The sequence below is a fragment of the Rhipicephalus microplus genome, chromosome X (assembly GCF_043290135.1).
Source record: "Rhipicephalus microplus isolate Deutch F79 chromosome X, USDA_Rmic, whole genome shotgun sequence".
Lineage (NCBI taxonomy): Eukaryota > Metazoa > Arthropoda > Arachnida > Ixodida > Ixodidae > Rhipicephalus > Rhipicephalus microplus.
The window spans coordinates 69603439-69628879 of NC_134710.1; the positions used below are offsets into that span (position 1 = coordinate 69603439).

At 45.1% G+C, this 25441-nt stretch overlaps 1 protein-coding gene across 1 annotated transcript; it reads right to left on the bottom strand.

Moving 5' to 3' along the window:
- Nucleotides 1-4390: 4390 nt before the first annotated feature.
- prel (preli-like) lies at nucleotides 4391-24094 on the bottom strand. The gene is made up of 4 exons (XM_037426961.2): nucleotides 23930-24094; nucleotides 23344-23441; nucleotides 22396-22618; nucleotides 4391-5074 (listed from the first exon to the last, which is right to left on the bottom strand). Exons 2-4 carry the CDS (start codon nucleotides 23433-23435, stop codon nucleotides 4775-4777), a joined length of 615 nt encoding a protein of 204 aa, XP_037282858.1. The 5' UTR covers nucleotides 23436-23441; nucleotides 23930-24094; the 3' UTR covers nucleotides 4391-4774.
- Nucleotides 24095-25441: the final 1347 nt, after the last annotated feature.

Sequence of the window (25441 nt, forward strand, 5' to 3'; positions counted from 1 at the left end):
GGCGGGGCCGGGAAATCTTGAGACTTGGGGTCGGGACGCTTCTGTTTGACCTGGGTTTGAAAGCATACGTTTTCTCAGACGAGCTAAAAAGGCAGCAAGCGCAAAAACTAAATGAAACCTCACACGTATAATGTGGGTACAATTAAGCTACACATTTTCTTTGAAGAAATAATAAATGTATTAAATAACAAGCTTTTTCATAATCGTGCACGAGACATTGTAGGCCAGCAAAAAGGACATGCACCCGCTCTGGTAATACTTTCCATTCGCCGGATGTGCCTTTAAGTATTGAATTGTAACCACTGTCAGTATGCTGTGGATGTCAATAATGTTTTTGTAGTAAACATTGCTGCATGCCCATTCCTGCTTAAGACCTGGTAAACAGGTCAGCAGTAATAAACAAATAAATATGTATCTTGATCACCAGTTAAGGCGAAGGTGAAGCAGTTACCATTACCGGTAACTTCACCTTCGCCGGCGGCGTCCGGTAATGCGGTAAACGGTAACGCAAACACGGTAACGATATGCTAAAACTACAGCTACTCCTCCACAGTACCGCCAATTCTCGGCACGCAATCAATGCCACGTATACTCGCAACAACATTTCGTGGAACAAGTATTATGTAGCGGCCGTAACGCCACAAGCGTTATGCACGCTAAATATTACGCTTCTCGTCCAACGATGGCAGTAATACTCACAGGTTTCTGCAGATGAGGCGGAAAAGCTGGAAACGACGTGGGCACACTTCCCACCCGCAGTCGCGTCGTTTGCCCAGTGCGGTCAAAGCACTCAGGACTGAAATGTACAGAGCACAGGCGGTCTCCATCCTTAGCGCGCCACCCTTCACGGCGAACTGCCCGCTCCCAAAGGCTCCGAACTTCTGCATTCTTTGGAAACCTGTCAAGAAATATACGACAATCAACTGCGGCACACGTACACACAATGCCATTTTGCTGCTCTTTCATGCGCGGGCCTGCAAGCAACTACAATGCGGCTGAAATGACCGCGAGTAGAACACGCTAAATTTCATGTACTTACAGGTGAAATGTGAGGCCAGAACCTTTCTTCAGCCTGTTTGTGCATCCGTAGGCAACGCAGGAGGTAACCATTATCCAAGAGCAAGACTTGCACTCATTGAAACTTTGAAGAGAACAGCGTGCACCAGCAACGAAGCGTGGAGGCGACACACCGGCAGCGCGCTTTCTGCCTCCGGCAAGATGGCTGCCGCTGGCGTCACCTGACGGGCGTCGCTTCCACTCCAGCAAGTTTTTATATCCTCCTTGACGGACAGGCAGAGGCACGGATGGACTGATGAGCGCATGGACGGACTCGCGGAAGCATGAACGGACCACTGATCTCCACTAGGGTTGCAACCCTAGTGGAGATCAGTGGAACGGACTGAGGCGGGCAAAAGCATTAATGAATAGACGGATGGAAGCATGAAGGGACGGTTGGATACACGGAGGGATGCTTTGACCCATCATCATTCACTCCGTGGATATGCTGCGATATTTATATACTTATATAAAAACATATCTGCACTTCATCAACAGACATTTGAATTTTACAAGGCGAGGGGCTGATTTCATGGACATTAACCATATTTTAGTTAGCTGCAAACTGTCTATTCATATGCAATATTTTTTTCAGTAATGCTGAAAAAGCATGTGATAAAAAACGTCCTTCCTCTACATTACTACGCCTAGGCTTCAAAATTTAGCCCATTGTTTCTACTGGCGTTAGCCTAGCATAATAGAAATTAATTTGAGGCAATCATAGATCACTGAGCAATTGATGCTGATGTTCTGGTGCATGGACCAGACATTATTTAATAACTGCTGTTACCAGTTCATAAGTTTTGTAGTATACATGTACAACCAGTGACATGTTCACACAAGTGATACTGGCAGCCAGCCTTTAAGCCCAAAATCACTAGAGAATAGTGTACTATAAAGATATTCAAGAAAAAGAGGTACAACATTTGTTTGGAGAAACAAACATGGACCTGCATCACCAGCAATAGAAGGAAAGGATTCGATCTGAGCTTACACTTAACCCTTTAATGTATGAAATAAGAAACTGCCAAAGAAAAAAATTGTTTTCACTTTCCAGCTTTCAATCGCAACCTTTGAATGATTCCACCGTTCAAATATCTAAAATGGACCTGTAATGCATACTTTTATGTATGCCGCGAATTATCCACATCACAGAAACGAGGACTTTGCAATGAAAAACGTACTTCAGAATTACGCAACATCTCGTATGCCACGTCTTGAGCACGTAGACACCAAATAAACATAGTCATTGAAGATAGAACTTGCGTCAGCCAGGCGAGAACAAACGAAGTGAGTGCTCTTGCACACGCTTTGCACTCACTGCCACCAGCCACAAAACAATTGGTTTTAGCATAAAATGGATTGCACAAGATAGCACAAGATTTTTTATGCTGAAAGCTACGTTCCTCGCGAGCACTTGACAGCCGGCATTAAAGACGGCACGCATTTAGCGACTTGCTTGCTCGAAGTTTTTCTGTATGTCGCGAATTCGCGACACCAGGCTATAAAGGGTTAAGCAACCAGGTCGACATGTCCTGTCCGTATGAGAATTCAAGTTAGCACTATCGACAGAGGCAGTAGTGCTTGATCGATTAATATGTGGGGTTTAACGTCCCAAAATCACCATATGATTATGAGAGACGCCGCAGTGAAGGTCTCCAGAAATTTCGACCACCTGGGGTTCTTTAACGTGCACCCAAATCTGAGCACACGGGGCAGTAGTGCTTAGCCACACTAATACATGAAAACTGGGGTCTGCAACCTGTAGCCAATGATGCTGGATTATGTGGCCCCTAGCATGGAGTTAAACCTCCCTGCCCCCTTCCCTTTGCCACTTAATCTTACTGAAGGCCGACAGAGCAGTTTTGACATAACTATGCTCGATTGCTTGCGACATGCGGTGCTGAAAATATTTCTAATACTCTAGAAAATTAGTGTTCGTGTGGCCCACCGAAGCCTCGGTTTCATGCAACTTGACCCTCTGCCACCAAAAGGTAGCCACCACCATGCTTTAAAAGGCCTTGATGCCATGTCTTTTCCTTCGTACAATGCCTCAAAATCTCAAAAAAAAGCAGGAACGGCACACATGCTTTCTTGGGTAATGGCCAATAATCTGGCGATATGACGGACCTTGGTTTCTTAATGAAGTTAGGTTGTGCTAGTGTTCTTAGAAGGGTTTGCTTACACACATGCAAGGTTTTGGCAGCATTAACATGTGAAACTGCAAAAACATGGACATTGTTGTGTGTGGCAACTTGCACTAATATGAATGTTTTTGGGCCATAAATCTCTGCTTAGAGACAATAGAGAGTGATTAGTACCATCCATTGATGGATAGAGCTGTTGGGGTTCATTTCAGAGCAACATAAGGGCTATGCTGGATGCTATTGTGGGGCAGCTTTGAATTTAGCTGTGTTAACTTGGAATTCTTTAGTGTGCACCACGGAGGAAGAAATATTTAGGAGGTGAAACTCCTGTTAGAATGGGCGTCCAGATAACATCACATAAAATACAAAAATAACATGCTCCAACAAAGACATTTCAGTTGGCAGCGCAAAGCTGCAGTCACGAAAAAAAGAAAAGGAAACGCTACCAACCGAGTGCATTAGAACTCCCGCCGCTACTCTCCGCACTGTGACTGCCGTGGAATGCGAGCAGCGTGAGCGACCGGTTCTCGCGAAAGCCGCAACGGCGGAAATTCTCTCTTCTACTGCAAGACGCCGCCAGCATGATTTGGCCCTCCTCCAATGTGACATAATGTGGTCGCCTCAAAGAGCGGAGTTGCACCACCTAAATGTTTATTCGTCCTTGGTGTGCACCCAATGCACAATAAACATTTTTGCATGGTGCTCAGCCATATCGCAGCCAGGAATGAAACCCTCTACCTCATGCTAACACTACAGGTCTTAGCATGACTTACTCAACACCACAAGTGAAGGTTTTTGATTTGCCCAGAATTTGTAGGGGGGGGAGGCGAGCAAGTAGAGTTGCAATAACTGTGCATTTGACTAAGGCAAATATGTTATCGTAATATAAAATTTCAGAAGTGGTTTACACCAGGTTCATTCAAGTATTGCAGTCTAGAACAAAATGCAGCTGCTAATTAGGGCTCCTCAGGTGAAGGGGTGCTCTCACCCAATAACCGATGCCTCTGGGTAATGCCATAGCTACAGTAATGAACTTTAACATAGCGTCCATGCATCAAAATGATGTGCTGTTTTAGAGGCATGTAATGCACACTACACTACCTGTTCTGAAGAAAATAAATGTTTTTACACAAGAGGACACAAGTGACTCGGGGTACTTAGAGAAATAAAAATGGATCAGTGAATGGTTGCAACTGGTAAAATACAGCAATTTTATTTCACAGGGGTACCATATAAAGTAGTCTCGGTAACAAAAATGGTACAAAGTAAAAACAAAACACATCCCCGCCATCTAAACCCGGTGACAAATGTAAGCATTAATTCCATTAAAATATGGAGCTCCCACGAAACTGCTGCAGCAGTTAACATGGATTGTTCAAGTTCCACTGGAATGCTATATACTACTACTTGGCACCCGAAGAAGGATAAAAAAAAGCAAAGGTGCAGAAAAAAAAATTTCATGGCAGAGAAAGTTTTGCCAACAACCTTAACAATGTGCACCTGAGTGCAGTAGTATGTATAACATGGGAGCACTATGTGGCAGTGTTAAGTTAACGCTGACACTCTTGTCACTAATTGCTGCAAGTGGCTGCAGCCACCAGTGGAACTGCCTTGGCTTTTGCCAGCTCAGTGGCCAGCTTAGAACGAAGACACTCCTTCTCTGCCGGATGAGTCCCAGGAAACATGCGCTCCAGGACATATGTAAATCCTTTGGATGCCTTGGCTGCATTTTGTTTGAAACGTTCCACACCAAAGGCCTGGATTGCACAGGAGAAACCAAACATAGAAGACGAAACCCAGGCTCGCCGCTCAACAACGGTATGCTTGGGGTTGTCAGCAGCAGGTTTGTAGATGCACTTCTCCTCTACTGACTGCAAAAAAAATGTGGCACAAATGTTAGTTCACGACAAAGCTACAGGTGCAAGAGAAAGAAAAATTTTGAAAATAGGTAACTAGCTCAGCGCTGCATCGTGCTGTACTAAGACAAGCAGCACTTGGAAATATGAGAGGTGTTGCTAGAATTTTTATTATAGAAACACCCAGCAAAGACAGTGTGAAGTTTAACACATTTAGTAGAACTCAGTGTTGGGTAGTTGGTGTACCTCTTGCATAAATAGTCAACGTCGCACCAAATGAACAACCACATAGAGAAAAACACACATAGACATCACGGGCACTCACTTACAACTGTTTATTCCTTGAGGAAACAGGCTAATATAAACCCACTCTTTGTTGACACATGCACAAAATGATCAGCCCTTCTCTTACTTAATCACGCTATCGGACATATACTCTCTAGATAATGTGTTTCTGACTCAAACAAGTTAAGTGACGTTTCGCTAACACACTTATTAGCCCGTTTCTCTATGTGATATGCCTCCAAAATTTCCCGTGCTAACTTGTTTGTACTTCTTTCCAGGATCCTAATCTGCATGAAGTCTGGTGTGCATCCACAAACTGTAACATGCACGCTTAGATGTGCACCGTCCTTATTCTTTTCCTTGAGAGCATGTTCCCTCGCTCAATCATTAACGCAGCGCCCCATGTGGCCAACATAGCTATTCCCGTCCGATAGGGGAATTTTATAAACCACTCCAGTGGCGTACTTAGCGAACGGCCGCGCATGCTTCTTTTTGCAGCCTTTCGGCTGTTGAGCATGACTTTTATTGATGCGAGGGCATAACTTCGCCAGTGTGTTTGGGGTGGTGAACACCCCCGGAGACCATGCCGATTGCCACCTTTTTTAGGTCGTGTGAAACCTTATGAGTACAAGGTACTACCTCTGGTCGTCTATCTTTTCGTCCTTCAGCCGGGCTTTTTTTTTTTTTTTTAACCTTCTGCAGAAGTCGTTCCACAACCGCATACAAAATCGAGCGAGAAAACCAGGCTTCCACTGTAAAGAATAAGGACGGTTCGCATCTAAGCGCACATGTAACAGCTTGTGGATGCACATCAGACTTCATGCATATTAGGATCCTGGGAAGAAGTACAAAAAAGTTAGCACAGGAAATTTTGGAGGCACATCACATAAAGAAACGGGGTAATAAATGTGTTAGCGAAACGTCACTAAACCTGTATGAGTCAGAAACACGGTATCTAGAGAGCATGTGTCCGATAGCGTGATTAAGTAAGAGAAGGGCTGATAATGTTGCGCATGTGTCGACGAAGAGTGGGTTTATATTAGCCTGTTTCCTCAAGGAATAAACAGTTGTAAGTGAGCGCCCGTGGTGTCTATGTGTGTTTCTTTCTCTGTGTGGTTATTCATTTGGCGTGACGTTGACTATTTACCACATTTCCATGAAGTTATGTCATCATCATCTCATCATCTTCAGCCCAACTGCTCGATGCAGGGAAAGAAACTCTTCAATGCTACTCCAATCAACCCATTTCTGCGTGTTGCAGCAGTGTTTATCCTGCAGACTTAATCTCATATGTCCATATTTTTGCCTCCCCCAGCTGTACTTGCCTTCTCTTAGAATCCAGTTTGTTACTCTTAATGGTGAGTGGTTATACATGCTTCTCAGTACATACATACCCAGTCCATTTTCTTCTCAACTTCCACTAAAAGGTGACATGCACTTGCTCCCTCAGCCAACACACATTAGCATCACACAACATACATTAGAGGTAGTCAGATACATGGAATTTATTGCTCATAACTAGACTGCGTTACGTATAGTGAAAGCCACGCACTCAGAAGTTCACATAAATTCTGATAACATGTCATGCTCTATGGTGACACCAGCAGATGCATGGTACTGTTGTGGCATCATTATAATTCAGACTGCAGCCATCATAGCAGTCAAAGACAGAATAGGTGCCTGTTAATGTTTTCAGATGCAAGTTCTTAATTTCATATATGGACTACTTGAATCCTACACTAGAAACACAATCAATGCTTCTTCCAGTATTCAAAAACCATCAGTTCACACCAATTTCATTGACTACCTTGGTAAACAACTCCCTAATGACGTGGCCTTGTTTGGCAATAAAGCAGACGTAACTAAGAAAAGAGAACAGTGACCATGGCTGATGAACTTGGTAAAGCAAGCCTCTCGGAGCTAAGTATATTTAGAGAGCAACTCCAGACGGGAAATGATCTGAAGGGTAATGAGTGCTTAAAACAGTTCATTCAGAAAGGCCATGAAGAGGCAATGAACATGAGCCTACGATAAATGGAAGGCAGAGGCATAACCCAGAGAATGGAACCTGCCCCCATTTCGAAATATGACAATCTTACTACTCAGAGCCAAATGATGATGATGTTTGATGTTTTATGGCGCAAGGGCCATTTCACGGCCAAAGAGCGCCAGTTCATCTTACTAAAAACATGGACAATGATTGTGATAAGCGGCTGTATAAGGGCCATAAAATTCCTCGCGGTAAGGCGGGTAAAAACATACAAGTAATAAAATCATGACCATGTCGTGAAAGGTGTGTGTGGTGTGAATAGATGACAAAAGTTGGTGATAATAAAAGGCGATGGTGGATATGTATGGCATTAGCACAAGTGCCTCACTCGTTCATACCCTTGCGTCCAAGGGCCGTGAGGCAAGTGCTTTCTTGTGTAACCACCGCAGCAAAAACCTCTCTGGAGAGGTCATGCTACGGGATGCCCGGGTATATGATATGAAAACTATGAATTTCTTTAAAAAACGCTAACAATGATTTGTGACTAAAAAGCGGTTCCCTACCGACGAACATTGCAGGGTGTAAAGGTATATGTTGTCGGTAGGGTAATGGAAAGTGTTGTTTTCTTACAGTGTCCAATTGTTTGCACTCAATTAAAATGTGAAGGACTGTCAATACTTCACCACATCTGTCACACAATGGTGGATCGCCACCGGACAAAAGGTGTGTGTGTGTCGTGTATGTGTGTCCTATCCTGAGTCTCGTTAGTATTACCTCTGTATGACGCGATTTCGATACGGGCAGCCAATGACCAAGGTGTGGCTTAATAACATGTAGTTTGTTTTGTGTGTGTGTATCCCACTTGCTCTGCCAGTATACTCTGAGGTTTCGTTTGAGAGACGGCTTAAGATCAAGGGCCGGGATTGATATGGGTGTAGGGGCAGTGCTTTTGTGGACGGATGCAGCGAGCTGATCCGCCCTCACGTTGCCTTGAATCTCACGGTGCTCTGGCACCCAGCACACTACAACATGTTGTTTGAGTGTGTAGAGTGTGCATAAAATGGAGTAAAGTGAGACGAGAACAGGGTTTTTTTGTTTTTTAAGACTGTGCAGAGCCGTTACCACACTGAGGGAGTCTGTATAAATTACTGCTTTTTGTATTTGATATTGTTTGATGTGTTTAGCTGCCACAAGTATCGCGTAAGCTTCCGCTGTGAAGATACTTGTGCCTGGATGTAGAGAGCCAGCATCCGAAAAGAATGGGCCGACAGCAGCGTAGGACACAGAGGAGTTAGACTTGGAGGCGTCTGTAAAGAACTCAGGACGTGTGTAGGAAGTATGTTCGGATATGGGCAATAGGCGCATGTTTTGTAACTTCTAGAAAAGACACATCGCAGTCTATAGTCTGCCATTGCCACGGTGGCGGGTATGCTACAGGAGCCATTAAACTGTGTTCTAGTGAGACTCCAGTTTCCTCAGCTAGACTCTTCAGGCGAATTGAGAAGGGCTGCCTCATCGAAGGCCTGTTTTGAAACAAAATTGAGCTCGACAAATCATTAATAGTAGAGTATGAGGGGTGCTTCTTGTCTGCTTTCACCTTAAGGAAATAAACAAAGGACATGTAAGTTCTCTGCAGATGAAGCGATCACTCATTTGACTCAACATAAAGGCTTTCTACGGGGCTGGTGCGAAAAGCACCCGTAGAAAGGCGGATGCCCAAATGGTGCACGGGGTCCAGCATCTTCAAAGCACTTTGAGTCGCAGACTGATAAACAACGGCCCCATAATCTAAGCGGGTGCGAATGAGGCTTCTATATAGGTTCATGAGACATTGCCTGTCACTACCCCACCTAGTACGTGACAACACTTTTAAAATATTCATGGCTTTTAAACATTTTGTTTTTAGATACTTGATGTGCGGTACGAAGGTCAACTTGTTGTCCAAGATTAATCCTAAGAATTTATGCTTCGTATTAACAGACAGACGTTGACCGTTCAGTTCAATGTCGGGTTCTGAGTGCATGCCTTTCTTTCTGGAGAACAGGACACACGTGCTTTTTTGTGGGTTCAGTCGGAATCCGTTTTCCTCTGCCCATTTGGAGAGCTTGTTTAAACCTAACTGAACCTGCCGCTCACACATTGCCAGATTGCAAGACCTAAAGCCAAGCTGGACGTCATCGACAAATGTACAATAAAACATATTGCGAGGGATGGTCAAGCGCAAGGAATTCATTTTTATGAGAAAAAGTGTGCAGCTAAGTACACCACCTTGTGGCACGCCTGTTTCCTGGACAAATGTTTGGGAAAGAACCGTGCCAACTCGGACACGGAATGTCCGGTTTGACAGGTAACTTTTGATTATGTGAAACATTCTTCCGCGCACGCCAAGGTGGGATAGGTCTCTTAGAATTCCAAAACGCCATGTTGTATTATAAGCCTTTTCGATATCGAGGAACACAGAGAGAAAATATTGTTTATGGACGAAGGTGTCTCTGATCTGTGCCTCGATACGAACAAGGTGGTCTGTCGTGGATCTACTCTCTCGAAACCCGCACTGAAATGGGTCGAGCAAATTGTTTGTTTCAAGAAAGTGTACAAGTCGGCAGTTTATCATTTTTTCGAAGACTTTGCACAAGCAGCTTGTAAGTGCAATAGGCCTGTAACTCGAAGCTAAAGAAGGGTCCTTGCCCTCTTTCAAAATGGGAATAACAATAGCCTCTTTCCAGGAGGTAGGAATAGTGCCAGAAGACCAAATAGCATTGTACAAACAAAGTAAGGTTTCTCGGGTTTCGTTTGGTAGGTTTTTTAACATTTCATACATCACACGGTCAGAACCTGGGGCAGAAGTACTGCAGGAGTTTAGAGATGTTTGGAGCTCAGCTAGACTGAAAGCTTGGTTATATACCTCGTATCTAGTGGATTTGTGTTCGAGTTTTTGCTTTTCTATTCTTGTTCTGTATTTTTGGAAAGTGTCAGTATAGTAGCACGAGCTGGATACCTGTTCGAAGTGTGCACCGAGGAAGTTTGCCTGATCTTCCAAGGTATCACCCTGAGTGTTTACGAGGGGAAGTGTGTGTACTTGTTTTCCTGCTATCCTACCGACCATGTTCCAGACTTTAGCCTCCTGTGTGTATGAATTAACCCCTGATAAAAACTTCTGCCAGCTTTCTCTTCTGGCCTGCCGATGCGTTCTCCTGCCTTGAGACTTTATTTTCTTGAAGGTTTCAAGATTTTCGGCTGTCGGTGAGTTTCGAAGCAGCCTCCAAGCTCTGTTTTGCTGTTTGCGCGCGTTTCGGCATTCAGAGTTCCACCATGGCACACGTCGTTTTCCAGGGTGTCCATTTGTTTGTGGGATGCATTTTGTTGCAGCATCAATCAAAAACGCTGTGAAGTAGTTCACAGCAACATCAATGTTCAAAGTACAGATGTCATTCCAACCTAGACGAGCGATAGTATAAAACTGTTCCCAGTCGGCTCTGTTTATTAGCCACTTGGAAACACGTGGTGGGCACTCGGTTACTGTAGTTGTGCTCAAAACTACGGGGAAGTGGTCACTTCCGTACAGATTACTGATGACATTCCACTGGAGTAGAGCCACAAGAGATGGAGATGCTATGCTTAGGTCTATGGAGGAGTAGGTGTTATTAGCGAGATTATAATAGGTTGGTTCTTTTCGATTCAGGAGACACGCGCTCGACGAGAGAAGGAATTGTTCGAACAGTCGACCTCGCGCGTCATACCGAGAATCACCCCATAGCCTGCTATGCGCATTAAAGTCTCCAAGGAGAACATAAGGCTCCGAAAGTTCATAAATTAGAGAGTGTAAATCACGTTTTTGTAGCTGATAGCTAGGAGGAATGTAAATAGTGCAGATTGTGATCAGTTTATCAAAAAGAACTGCTCGAACAGCCACTGCCTTAAGGGATGTTTGGAGTTGTATGTGTGTGCATGCAATTCCTCGATTCACTATGATGGCAGCACCTCCGGATGATGTCATGGCATCAACACGGTCCTTTCGGAAAATAACGTATTTACGAAGAAAATTTGTGTGTTTTGAATTAAGGTGTGTTTCTTGTAGACACAGCACTTTTGGTGAGTGTTCGTGTAAGAGTTCTTGGATGTCGTCAAGGTTTCTGAGAAGGCCCCTGACGTTCCATTGTATAATTTGAGTGTTCATGGTGAATGTAAAATAATGCCGTGTGTACGAAAAGAGAGTGGCTGTTTAAACGGGGAGTTCGAGTTCACTTAACAGGGCCGTCACCAGGCCCTGTTATTTGCTTTTTTGTTTTCTTGGCGCGCTCCAAGGAGCCACGCCGCTCTTTCGGCACCAAGGGTGCCGAAGTATCCATTGCCTCCTCGGAGGCACTGGATGCCCGCACGTGCGGGCTGTTAGTTCGGACTTTGGGCCTCGCCTGGTGAGGGGAGGCCTTGAGGCCCGAAGGCTCTGGAGTCTCCGGTCTCTGTTCGGGAGTAGGCGGTGTAGCCTGGGCTACAGCCGCCTTGGGGGCAGGTGCCACAGCCGACGGCTCGCTCTGCGCGGGCCGAAGGGGTGGCGAGGGCTGGTGCGGCGGTGCCCCCTGACGCGCCGCATCAGCGTATGTAGGTCCATAGAATGGCGAGACTCTTCGCCTTGCTTTCTTAAATGAAATGTTCTCTTTCCCCTTCAAAGTAACTATCTCTTTTTCTTTCTTCCCGTATGTGCAAGAGTGTGAATATGTGGCATGGTTTCCTTCGCAGTTTACACAGTGTGGCGGTTGTTTGCAGTTCTCAGACACGTGGCCTAGGACTCCACATTGTGCACAAGTCTGGCGACCACGACAGGTTTTAGAGCTATGGCCATACCTCTGGCATTGAAAGCAACGACGAGGGTTTGGTATATACGGCCTGATAGATGTCTTTGTGTACCCTGTTTGAATGGAATCTGGTAGTTTACTGGATGCAAACGTGAGTATCAAGTGTTTCGTTGGTATTTCCTTATTATCTCTTCTGATGATAATTCTCTGTACATTATTGACATTTCGGCTCTTCCACCCTTCCAAAAGTTCAGTCTCGGTGAGCTCAAGTAAGTCTGCATCAGATACCACTCCGCGAGTGATGTTCATGGATCGGTGTGGTGTTACGGTGATCGGTACGTCACCAAACGTTGAGAGGCTGTTTAGCTTTACAAATTGTGCTTTGTCCCGAATTTCTAGAAGAAGGTCTCCGCTCGCCATTTTGGTTACTTTGTATCCAGCCCCGAGAGTTTCCGTAAGACACCTGGCAACTACGAAAGGAGATACGGTCCTGGCTTGCTTTCCGGTTTTTTCGCAGTGAATGACGTGGAAGTTGGGAAAAGTTTCTATTGGCTGGTTGAAGAGATTTATGTCGTCGGTGCGTACCCGCTTTAGGCCGATACGATCAGGTAGTAGAGGGAATGCGCCATGCATGCCGGTCTTATTTTTGTTCAGCAGCGTTGGCGGCCACCCACCACGGAGCCCAACAAGGGGACGCTGCAAGTTTACAGGTGCTGAAAGCTTGCAGACGTCAGCCGTACAACACTGCCATAACCCAATGCGCCTAGACCAAGGTAGGCTATTTGCACAGGGTTAACCCTTGCCGCCAGGAAAATTGGAAGTAAACAGAAGAGAGTAGAAGACAGGACAGATAGATAGTGAGAGATAAAGACGAAGATATAGGCAGAGAGAGATAGGAAAAGGCGACTGCCGATTTACCCTGGGTGGGTCAGCCCAGGAGTGCCGTCTACGTGAAGCCGGGGCCAAAGAGGTGTGTTGCCTCTGCCAGGGGGCCTTAAAGGTCCAATCACCCAGCGTCGGCTCAACCCCCAGGATCCCCTTTTCACCGGACACGGCAAAGCCACGCACGGCTAGGCGTGGGAGGGAGTAGAAACTCCCCCGTTAGCTCGGGTCCGTGGTGTCGCTACACACCAAACGCCTACTTGCGCAGGCGCCCCTGCGGGGTACTCAGAGCCAAAAAACTGCATACAATCCTGCAAAAATTTTTGCTCGTGTACTCACATTGGTGAATGAAATGAGTGAGATGGTAAGGAGATTTGAGGGAATGCATATAAGTCACAATCAGATGAAGAAACTAGGCAGTGAAACTTGATGTTTGGTGTTTTGTGGTGCAAGGGCCATTTCATGGCCAAAGTGCGCCAGTTCATGGGACTAGAGATATGGACAATGATTGTGACGAACGGCTGTATAAGGGCCTTAAAATTCCTAGTGCTATGGCGGGTAAAAACATAGAAGTAATAAAATCATGACCATGCTGGGAAAAGTTTGTGGTGTTAATGGATGACAAAAGTTTGTGATAATAAAAACGATGGTGGACATGTATGGCATTAGCACAAGTGCTTCGATCGTTCACACCCTTGTGCCCCAAGGGCCGTGAGGCAAGTGCTTTGTTCAGTGTAGCCACCGCAGCGGAGACCTCTCTGGAAAGGTCGTGCTCACAATGCCTGGGTATATGACATGAAAAGTACGGACGTCTCTCAAGAAAGCCAACAACGATATATGTGTGAAAAGTGGTTCCCTACCGATGAACATTGCAGGGTGAAGTGGTATCTGTTGTCGGTAGGGTAATGGAAAGTGTTGTCTTCTCAGCGTGTCTAATTCTTTACACTGGATCAGAATGTGAAGTACGGTGAGGGCATCTCCACATCTGTCACACAAAATCACCGCCAGACAAAAGAAATGAATGTGTAGTGTATGTATGTCCTGTTCCTAACCTTGTAAGTATTACTTCTGTGTGGCGTGATTTTGATACTGGTGGCCAAAGACCAAGTTGCGACTTGATGACATGCAATTTATTACCTGTGTGCGTGTCCCATGTGCTCTGCCAATAACTCCTGAGCTTTTGCTTCAGAAAAGGTTTCAAGTCGAGTGCAGGAATCGGTATCAATGTATTGGTAGTGGTTTTCTTGGCAAATCCAGCTAGCTGGTCCACTAGAACGTTGCCTTGTATTTCACGGTGTCCTGGAACCCAGCAGACAACAACATGCTGCTCGGATGAGTAGACTGTGCATAAGAGCGAATAAAGTGAGACATGGAAAGGGTTTTTGTGCTTTTTAAGAGCTTTCAGAGCTTTTACTACGCTTAGGGAATAAGTGTATATTATTGCCTTGTGTAGTTTTATTTTATTAATGTGTTAAACGGCCGCAAGTATCACATAAGCTTCGCCGGTGAAAATGTTCGTATCAGAGTCCAGAACGCCGGCTTCCGAAAGGGATGGGCTGACAGCTGCGTACGAGACAGAAGTGTTGGACTTTGAAGCATCCGTAAAGAACTGAGGACATGTGTATTTATGTTGTAGTTCTAAGAAGTATGCCTGAATATGTGCAATTGGTGCATGCTTCGTAACCTTTAAGAAACACGTCGCAGTCTATCGCCTGCCACTGCCACAGTGGCAGGCATACTGCGGGAGCCATTAAACGGTGTTCAAGTGGCACACCGGTTTCCTTCGCTAGGCCCCTCACACGGAGTGAGTAGGGCTGTCTTATAGAAGGCCGTTTCTCAAACACAGCAAGACTTGACATGTCATTAATTGTGGAATGTGATGGGTGATCCTTGTCTGCGTTTACATCAAGGTAATATTTAAAAGACATGTAACATCTCTGTAAGTGAAGCGACCATTCGTTCGATTCCACGTACAGGCTTTCCACGGGGCTAGTGCGAAAAGCATCCGTAGAGAGGCGGATGCCCAATGATGAACAGGATCAAGCATTTTAAGGGCAGTAGGTGTTGCAGACTGACATGCTATTGCCCCATAGTCTAGGCGAGTACGTATGAGGCTTTTATACAAATTCATTAAACACTTCTTGTCACTTCCCCATGTAATGCGTGACAACACTTTTAGAACATTCATGGCTTTTATGCACTTGTTTCTTAAATACCTGATGTGTGGTATGAAGCTCAGCTTAGTGTCTAATATTAAGCCTAAGAATTTATGTTCAGTATTAACAGCAAGATGTTGCCCATGCAGTTGAATATCAGGTTCAGAATGAAGTCCTCTCTTCCTAGAGAACAAGACACACGTGCTTTTCTGTGCATTCAGCCAGAACCCGTTTTCTTCTGCCCAATTGGAGACTTTGTTCAGACCAAGCTGAACCTGACGCTCACACATGGCCAGATTGCAAGATCTAAAGCCAAACTGGACGTCGTCAACATATGTACAATAAAACATATAGAGAGGGATGGACAAGCGTAAAGAATTCATTTTGATAATAAAAAGTGTGCAGCTAAGTACACCACCTTGCGACACGCTTGTTTCTTGGAGAAAGGTTTGGGAAAGAACGCTGCCTACTTGAACGCGGAATGTCCGATTTGACAACTAACTTTACTTATGGTAAATATTCTGCTGTGCACGCCAAGGTGGGACAGGTCTCTTAATATTCCAAAGCGCCATGTTGTATCGTAAGCCTTTTTGATTGTGAGAAACACAGAGAGAAAATATTGTTAGTGGACGAAAGCGTCCCTGATCTGTGCCTCGATACGAACAAGGTGGTCGGTGGTGGATCTACCATCTCGAAACCCACATTGAAATGGGTCGAGCAAATTGTTTGTTTCAAGGAAATGTACGAGTCGGCAGTTTATCATTTTTTTCAAAAACTTTGCACAAGCAGCTTGTAAGTGCAATAAGCCTATAACTCTAAACTGAAGAAGGGTCCTTGCCCTCTTTCAAAATGGGAATAATAATAGCCTTTCCAGGAAGTAGGGATAGCGCCAGAAAACCAGATAGCATTGTACAAACAAAGTAAGTTTTTTTGTGTTTCAATTGGTAGGTTTCTTTAACATTTCATACACCACACGGTCAGAACCTGGGGCATAAGTACTGCAGGAGTTTAGAGATGTTTGGAGTGCAGCTAAACTGAAAGCTTGGTTATATGCCTCGTATCTAGTGCATTTGTGTTCGAGTTTCTGCTTTTCTGTTCTTGTTCTGTATTTTTGGAAAATGTCAGTATAGTGTGACGAGCTGGACACCCGTTCGAAGTGTGCACCGAGGAAGTTCACCTGATCTTCCAAGGTATCACCCTGTGTGTTTACGAGTGGAAGTGTGTGTACTTGTTTTCCTGCTACCCTACCAACCATGTTCTAGCCTTTAGCCCCCCGTGTGTATGAATTGATCCCCGACAAAAACTTCTGTTAGCCTTCTCTTCTGGCCTGCCGACGCGTTCTCCTGCCTTGAGACTTTATTTTCTTAAAGCTGTCAAGATTTTTGGCTGTCGGTGAGTTTGGAAGCAACCTCCATGCCCTGTTTTGCTGTTTGCACGCGTTTCAGCATTCAGAGTTGCACCACGGCACACGTTTTCCACGGTGTTCATTCGTTTGTGGGATGCACTTTGTTGTAGCATCAATCAAAAATGCTGCAAAGTAGTTGACAGCAACATCAATGCTCAAAGTACATATGTCACTCCAACCTAAACGAGTGATGGTATAAAACTGTTCTCAGTCGGCTCTGTTTATAAGCCATTTGGGAACCCGTGGTGGACACTCAGTTGCTGTAGTTGTGCTCAAAACTACGGGGAAGTGGTCACTTCCGTACGGATTACTGATGACTTTCCACTGAAGTAGAGGCACAAGAGACAGAGATACTATGCTTAAGTCTATGGTGGAGTAGGTATTATTAGCGAGATTATAACAGGTTGGTTCTGTTTGATTCAGGAGACACAGGCGCGACGAGAGAAGGAACTGTTCAATCAGTCTACCTCGTGCGTCGCAATGAGAGTCACCCAATAGCCTGCTATGCGCATTCAAGTCTCCAAGGAAGACATAAGGCTTCGAACGGTCGTCTATTAAGGACTGGAAGTCATGATTTTGTAGGCGATAGCTCGGAGGTTTGTAAAGAGTACAAATTGTGATCAGTTTGTTGAAAAGCACAGCTCGAACAGCCACTGCATCAAGAGATGTTTGGAGTTGAAAGTGTGTGCATGCAATTCCTTCATTCACAATGATGGCAACACCTCCGGATGATGTCACGGCATCATTATGGTCTTTTCAGAAAATAACGCATTTACGGAGAAACTTGGTGTGTTTTGAATTTAGGTGTGTTTCTTGTACACACAGCACTTCTGATGAGTGTTCGTGTAAAAGTTCTTGGATGTCGTCAAGGTTTTTGAGGAGGCTCCTGAGGTTCCAATATATAATTTGAGTGTTCATGGTGAAATTAAAGTAGTGCTGTGTGTACGAAAAGCGAGTGGCTGTTTAGGTGGGTAGTTTAGACTTAAGTAACAGGGCCGTCACCAGGCCCTGTTATCTGCTTTGTTTCCTTGGCACGCTCCAAGTAGCCGCGCCGCTCTTTCGTCACCAAGGGTACCGACGTATTCATTGCCTCCTCGGAGAAACTGGATGCCCGCACGTGCGAGCTGGTAGTTCGAACTCTGGGCCTCGCCTGGTGAGGCGAGGCCTTGAGACCTGAGGAGCCTGGACTACAGCCGTCTTGTAGACAGGTCCCACATCCGCCGGCTCACTTTGCGTGGGCCGAAGGAGTGACGGGGGCTGGTGCGGCGGTGCCCCCTGACGCGCCGCATCAGCGTATGTAGGTCCATAGAATGGCGAGACTCTTCGCCTTGCTTTCTTAAATGAAATGTTCTCTTTCCCCTTCAAAGTAACTATCTCTTTTTCTTTCTTCCCGTATGTGCAAGAGTGTGAATATGTGGCATGGTTTCCTTAACAGTTTACACAGTGTGACGGTTGTTTGCAGTTCTCAGACACGTGGCCTAGGACTCCACTATGTGCACAAGTCTGGCAACCACGACAGCTTTTTGAGCCATGGCCATACTTCTGGCATTGGAAGCAACGACGAGGTTTTTTAGTATGCACGGCCAGAGGGAGGTCTTCGTGTACTTTGTTTGAATGGATTCCGGCAGTTAACTGGAAGCAAACGTAAGTATTAAGTGTTTCGTTGGTGTTTCCTTGTTATCTCTTCTGATGATAATTCTCTGTACATTAGTCACATTTTGGCTCTTCCACCCCTCCAAAAGTTCAGTTTCGGTCAGGTCAAGTCAAGCAAGTCTGCGTCAGATACTACTCGGCAAGTTATGTTCATTGATCTGTGTGGTGTTACGGTGATCGGTACGTCACCGAAAGTTGAGAGGCCATCTAGCTTTTCAAATTGTTCTTTGTCCCGAATTTCGAGGAGGAGGTCTTTGCTAGCCATTTTGGTTACCTTGTATCTAGCCCAGAGAGTTTTGGTAAGACACCTGGCAACTATGAAAAGAGATACGGTCCTGGCTTGCTTTCCAGTTTTCTCACAGTTAATGGCGTGGAAATGAGGAAATATTTCTTTTGGCTGGTTGAAAAAATTGATGTCATCGGTGCGTACCCGCTTTAAGCCGGTACGATCAGTACCGCATTTACTCGTGTAATGATCGCACTCGCGTAATGATTGCAACTCTAAATTTTGTTTTCTAAATTAGCTTTTTTTCCCCCCGCTTAATGATTGTACCCTGAACTTGCCGCATTGATATGGCATGTGCCAAGTCTAGCCGACGATCATCGCCTTTATGATCTGTCGAATGAAACTAGCCAACTGCACGCACCAAACATATTCTTAATTTTTGCCCATTGTTGGCGGAAACATGCCATTTAAAATTGCAGTAAGGGCAAATGCCGCAGTTTTCACTGAATGCCCGCCATGTGTTTATATGTCTGTGGCAGCTGAACGCGCCTATCATTGTTTCTGTGATCTGAAAGCAGGCATCATTATGCTAATGCCCTAAATTCCTTATTTAAATGGAAGAAACTATTGAAGCACGTGACGTACTCAAAACCTCCATAACCGACGAAAAGAAGAAAAAAAAAATGGGGTCGTTTCGCTCCGTCAGCCGCTATGTTTTGACATCCCACACTGTTACAGCGACGGCCACCTGTTGGTTGACCCGTGTTCATCCTGCATTTTCAACGTGCTCGACGGAATGGAAGATGACCCTCTGTGGGACAGTGAAGACACTGCTGGTTCCGACAGGGAATCGTGCGGCGACGACACTGCCGCTTCGGAGTCTGAACGTTGGGGGGTCAGAGAGGTAAAAAATAAAAGGGCAGTGTGCCATGCATGTAGCTCCTGTGTAATGGGTGCATTTTATTACAAAGGTAAGCTTATGTTCATGTTCATGATAGCTATCGTAAGAATTCTAATTAGCGTCTTTTTTGCATTTTCGGTGCTCGGAATATTTTTTTACAGAAAATTTACCCTGCGTAAGGATCGCGTCCCAAAATTGGAGTCAATTAAAAAAAAAAAAAAACAGCGATCATTATGCGAGTATATACGGTAGGTAGCGGGAATGCTCTATGCATGCTGGTCTTATTTTTATTCAGCAGCGTTGACGGCCACCCACCACGATTCCCCACAAGGGGACGCTGCAAGTTTGCGAATGCTGAAAGCTTGCAGACGTCAGCCGTATAACATTGCCATAACCCAATGTGCCTAGACCAAGGTAGGCTATTTGCACAGGGTTAACCCTTGCCGCCAGAAAAATTGGAAGTAAACAAAAGAGAGAAGTAAACAGGACAGACTAAAAGTAAGAGATAAAGACGAAGTTGTAGGGGAAAGAGATAGGAAAAGGTGACTGCCGATTTCCCCTGGGTGGGGGTGCCGTCTATGTGAAGCCGGGGCTAAAAAAGTGTGTTGCCTCTGCCGGGGGGCCTAAAAGGCGACTATTGTCTGCTTCACTGCGCGGTCGCAGACAATAGTAGACAGAACGAAAGCAGCGAGAGCCAAAGCAGCAACAGGCATTGATCAATTTCCTGAAATTGGCTCCGGGAAGGCAGACATGTTTTGGTTGAACTGCGTCTCGCTAGATGGCACGACCTGTCCAGTGTAACCACGCGAAAATTGAATTTTTGAACCACTCGCGCCATTCCCCAAAGTGACCTCCGGTGGTTCTTTTTTCCCCGAATCAAACAAACGAACAAGCAGCATTTTATTGCATCTCTTGATGCACGAAAGGTTTTTATTTATTGCAGCTAGATCGATCACGAGTGAATAATTGTAGGCAGTTCGTCTGACGTTATCAGTAATATTTTGAGAATGTCCTACTGCGACGCATGTATGCTTGTGCATTTACCTAAATTTCTTGGTAAGTAGAGCACTGCTGTTGATAATATTGTCATTTTATATGTTGTCCTACGCTGGTTGAGCTTTCACTCTGACGTAAACTGTGATTTGGCTTTAGTGTCCCTATAACTATTTTCACGAGGGAAAATGGAAATGACAGTAGACAAAAAACCACTTGCCGCAGATGTAGCTGAATACTGATCCTCATTACATGCGCATGCAGTACATATAATATGAAAGGTATAAGTTCAAGTCGCTTTTTCAGCATTGAATACAGCTGTTGTGACAGGCTATATAAGCATCACTTTTTCAAGACGACGAGGAGCGCCATTATTAGAAATGCTTGTGCCTTACAATAACTAAAGGAAGCTCATAGGCTTTTCTGATCAGAAAGACTTTTTCTGATCAGAAGACACTTCCAAAGCTAATTAAAAACATCAGCAGGACCTTCAGCATCTTTTTCATATAGTACATCAACAGCTTTTCTTTTTCTTGGCCTGACAAGGATACCAGAAAACCAGCAACATCTGTATACGGACATAATAAAGCTGCCTGAGCTCTGAGGCGGTGATATGCTCCTGAGCAATTCTTGACCCGAATTAAGTGTTAAACTTTTCTATCGAAAGCGCAATTCCAGAGACACCAGCACTTATGTACCCTGCAGCACATCCTACAGCTGTAAAATCGTTAATCAATGCATAGCAATTTGAATAAATTTATATCTGTGCTTCGCTGGCCTGTCTGAGAGACAATGCTAGCAGAAGCTACAATGACAACTAGGCAATAAAGTGTTCAGCTGAGTACTTCAAACCTAGTAGCTGCTGTGGATTTACTCGTTCTCTGCTCTGTAGGCTAGAATTCAAGCATTATACACACAAATGTAGATGACCGTCGGAGGGTTAAAGAAAAAAAATATTCATTATAAAAATTCATGGTAAATAAAGCATAAAGAAAACATCAAAATTATTTTGTGAATACTTGCAGCAACTTCAGTCAACTACAATGAAAAAATGGGCATCTGCTCCATGACTATTGTTTGTTCTTCCAATGAACATGGGCAGAAAAAACAAATGGAACGATTATGATGCACCACTTTACGAGATTCTTCCTGCAGTCATCACTACACACCTTCACATCCATCACATCCATAAAAGATCCCCGACACCAAATTCAGAAACTCGAGATGCTTGTGTGGTTTGACAGTCCTACATACCACGCCTCACCAATTATGACAAACGAATATTGCCTTTCAGACATTTTAATTTAGTTTGAAGATAAGCACAAGCGCTCATCAGAGCTTCCAGCATCTCAAAACATCACCACTAGTACGATGTAGACAGAGGTCCCTTGTGACGCTCCACACAAAACAGCAAGTACTGCCGACATCACAGAACATTCACGGGGTTCAGACAAAACCACGACTTGCCCCTCCTGCTCTGTTTGGCAGCTCCCAAGGTGATTTTGGCTACTTACACCAGGATTACTTTTTTTCTGCAAGGGACATGCTCGAAGCACCCACGTTCTTTTATTTTTAACCATGCACTGGTCCCCCGATTTGAAAACTGTGCGTGCGTTTTGAGCCACTGAAGCTTGAGCACACAGAGTATCAGGTGCTCCCCCGCTGTGGTGCACTACTTTCTCAAGATTTCCGACAGGCTTCTTGAAGTGATGCTAAAATTGGTCAGGATTAATGTGGTAATATTAATTACATGAAACATTAGAGCATTTACTATTCAATTTTGGCATTACCAGACATAAAGCTAGAAATTACAGTGAAAAAATCACAAACAAAAATGTCACTGTCAGGGGTCCACTAAATAAAATGCAATCACAGGCCAACAATTTATGACAAGCACCAAGAATAAGCCAAAGCTGTGCAACTTTCCTACTAATGAGCAAGAAAGTTACACAACATCAGTGTAGCAGGGGTGTTCTCTAAAACCTTGATGTTCTCTCACAATAGCTTGCAAACTGCCACTGTAAGATGAACTGAAACTGGACTGAAGCTTACCATAATATGCTGGAGGCCAATATTGCGTGTGTAGGTGACCAATGTTCTCGTGCGTGGATCCACAACAGATTCTTCCACAATGCGTACAGACTTGGAGCTGACAAAGCGCTCTCCCCATTTCGGTAGTCTGTTCATAGGATTGGTCTTGGTGAGCAAGCGCTTTGTGAACAGCTTTCCGCCATCTACATATCGTGAAACGATGTCTTCCGTCAAGACATGCGTGCTGGAAATAAGAACACCAAACAAGAGTACAAGTGTGAGGCACTGTAAGAAAAAAAATAGTTCTTGAGGTTTCATGTGCTAAAACAATATTAGGAGTCATGCCATTGCGGAGGGCTCCATACTGATTCTGATTTAAATCTAAGCACATGGGGTGTTCACCGCATTTCGCCCCCATCGAAATATGGTTGCTGTGGCCGGGAATCGAAACCACGGCCCTCAAGCTCACCGAGCTGCAAGGCGAACCTGCAAACTAAACAAAGGCACCAATTTGGGTTCTTTCCTAGAACTCGGTAGGAATGATTTTGTTACAAAGCTGAAATATTAAGAGGTAGCCGAATGTTGGCCTAAACGAATATATTCTATGTTGTGAAAAACGGCGCGGACGACGAGACGAACACTTTCTTGTGCCGTCTACTGTACTGTCTTTCACCACGACGGCGTACGAAACAGCTCAAATTCTGGCCATTTTATACTATTCCCCGTCGCGTACATACCGTATTGGTACTACCCCACGCCCTGTTTTCGCTGCCACTGCGTCAAGACGGCCCATCATTTCGCTAAGCGTGCGTCGCGAACTCGACAGATGTGGGCGCGGAATGCGTTATGTGGTCAAGGCAGAATGCAACACACAAAACACTGCTTCAAAACCATGACACAAGATGTCAACACACAAGAATCCGCGCTATCCTGGGAGTGTGTACACCAACATGCGAACCCGATTCTTACCTATATGGATTGGGGTACCTTGCCCAAAAGCCCTGAGCAACTTGGTCCCATGAAAACTTGAATGTGTCCTTCCTTTCGTAAAACTTCACCATTGCGCTCTGACGAAAGAAACGGCAAGCATAACGGTGAGCACGCTGAAAGAAGGGCGACCTTTGCACTGTTTACTCGACGGGCGCTATAAACATAACCACAGACGTGACCATAACTCGAACATGTATTACTGGCAATTACGATAATATACATAATTTTTTTTTCTGGCTATAAACGCTCCTCAGTGGCCTTCAGCAGGCCCACAGATCAGGTTACATAAAAGCTGCCCTTGCAGTGTGGCAGCTTGGGCTAGTTTGTATGGCATGACGATAGTTATAGAGCGAGAACAAAACGACGACACAGAGACAAGAAGTACACGAAGGTCACGAGCATTCGTGTCCTTCTTGTCTCCGTGTCGTCGTTTTGTTCTCGCGCTATAACTATCGTCTGCCCTTGCAGAAATGGCGGTGCGCGGGGCGTGCAGGTGCAGCGACCACACTGTCCACACCGCTAACACCGCTTTCAGTTCTATGTGCGCCTAGGTAAAAGAACTTACTATGCGCACTTTCCAAGCACGACAGGAATCCAATGAGAAATAATCTACGCTGCGAAATCTGCTAATTTCACAAGAAAACTACAATACATCGCAACCCTCGCTGAAGTCTCTTCGTGAAACAGATGCACCGGTTGAGCCCGCAACAGAAGGCGAACGAGGCGATCCTGGTGGCTATGCTTGACGACTTTCAAAAACGAAACCTAAATATATATATATTTTTTGCAGACGACATCACTTGGGTGGGGCACTGAGCAGTTTGTAACAACAAAACAGCGCCCTTTCAATAGCGCTAAGGCTGTAATATTTTGATTGCCCGGACCTTATTGAGCTGCAGTTAACTGTTTTGCTGCTGAGCTCCACCAAGCAGTTATTTTTCTTTCTGCACATTTTTTTTTCTCTATGTTCCTTTATGATCACCAACATCGAAACGACGACAGCGCACCGCCGGTGTAGGTAAACGAAACCAAACAAAACTTCTTTTTTCAAGAATTTTATTTGTGAGACTTGAGAATGTTCAGCACGAAAAACCGTTTTCCATTCAATTTTAGGCATTCGGAAGCATGCATAGTGCGAAGGCGTATAAAATTGGAAAGACGCACTTCAGGTGGCAGCGCTGACCAGAAAACAAACAGTCACGCCACAGAACACTTCTCGCCACTCGTGGAAGGGACGCAGATATGAGGTCCGTTCGATTCATCTGCACCAGTCGAAACTGGTTCACGGCTGTGCACGCAAAGTTCAGATATTGTGCAGCGTGAGTTCAGCGGTGCAGGCACACCACGACACCGAAAACGAATGACGATGTGCCGACAAGGTACAGGCTTCATTTCTTTTCGCTTAATTTACACCATTCAGCACACACTGACCGACGGCGAATCGCACATGCGGACAATTTATGAGGTGCAAACAACTTGAAAAAACACACTGCATTTGTAGAGGCAGGTACGGCGCCTAAGCCACCTACGCCCAAGTGCTGCGTCGTCTGCTCAGCTGCACGCGCGGCTGCACCAAGCCGGCACCATCGGCGTAGGAGGTGCAGGAAAATTGTGAACCAGTGCTGCACCTTTTCTGCACATTTCAAAACTAATGGCAGGGTTCAGAGGTTGTCAATGCTGCACCGCTGAAACGAATGGCAAAGTGCAGCACCTCTTGAACTGGTTCACGTGGTGCGAATCGAACGGACCTATGAGAAAGCTTACCGAATACTGTCAACGAGGCGTTGCAAAATCTTGAGCTACACGAGTGCAGGGATGTTTGCGGTATACATTTAATTACACCAGCAAAGGTTTCGTGCTGTTTGACGTGAATCTCAGCCAGCGCTAGACAGCTGCTGGGCTCTGGGCATCTGAGTTGGCGTTATGTGTAGTGCGTACCTTGTTTGCGCATGAACGCTGATGCATGCATATTGTTCACTTCTGTACATGCTAAAATGTTACTTGCGTGGCCTTTATTTTATGTAAACATTGGTCGATTGACTCGCAATAAAACGATTTGCTCCAAGCTTGGGAGGAG

Bases quoted from the DNA above. Each gene is read 5' to 3' on its own strand.
- prel (XM_037426961.2), bottom strand. From the start codon at position 23,435: ATGGTGAAGTTTTACGAAAGGAAGGACACATTCAAGTTTTCATGGGAC. The intron at 22,619-23,343 runs GTAAGAATCGGG...TCTTATTTCCAG, and splicing joins AGGTACCCCAATCCATATAG to CACGCATGTCTTGACGGAAG. The intron at 5,075-22,395 runs GTAAGCTTCAGT...TTTTTTTTGCAG, and splicing joins TTGGCCTCCAGCATATTATG to TCAGTAGAGGAGAAGTGCAT.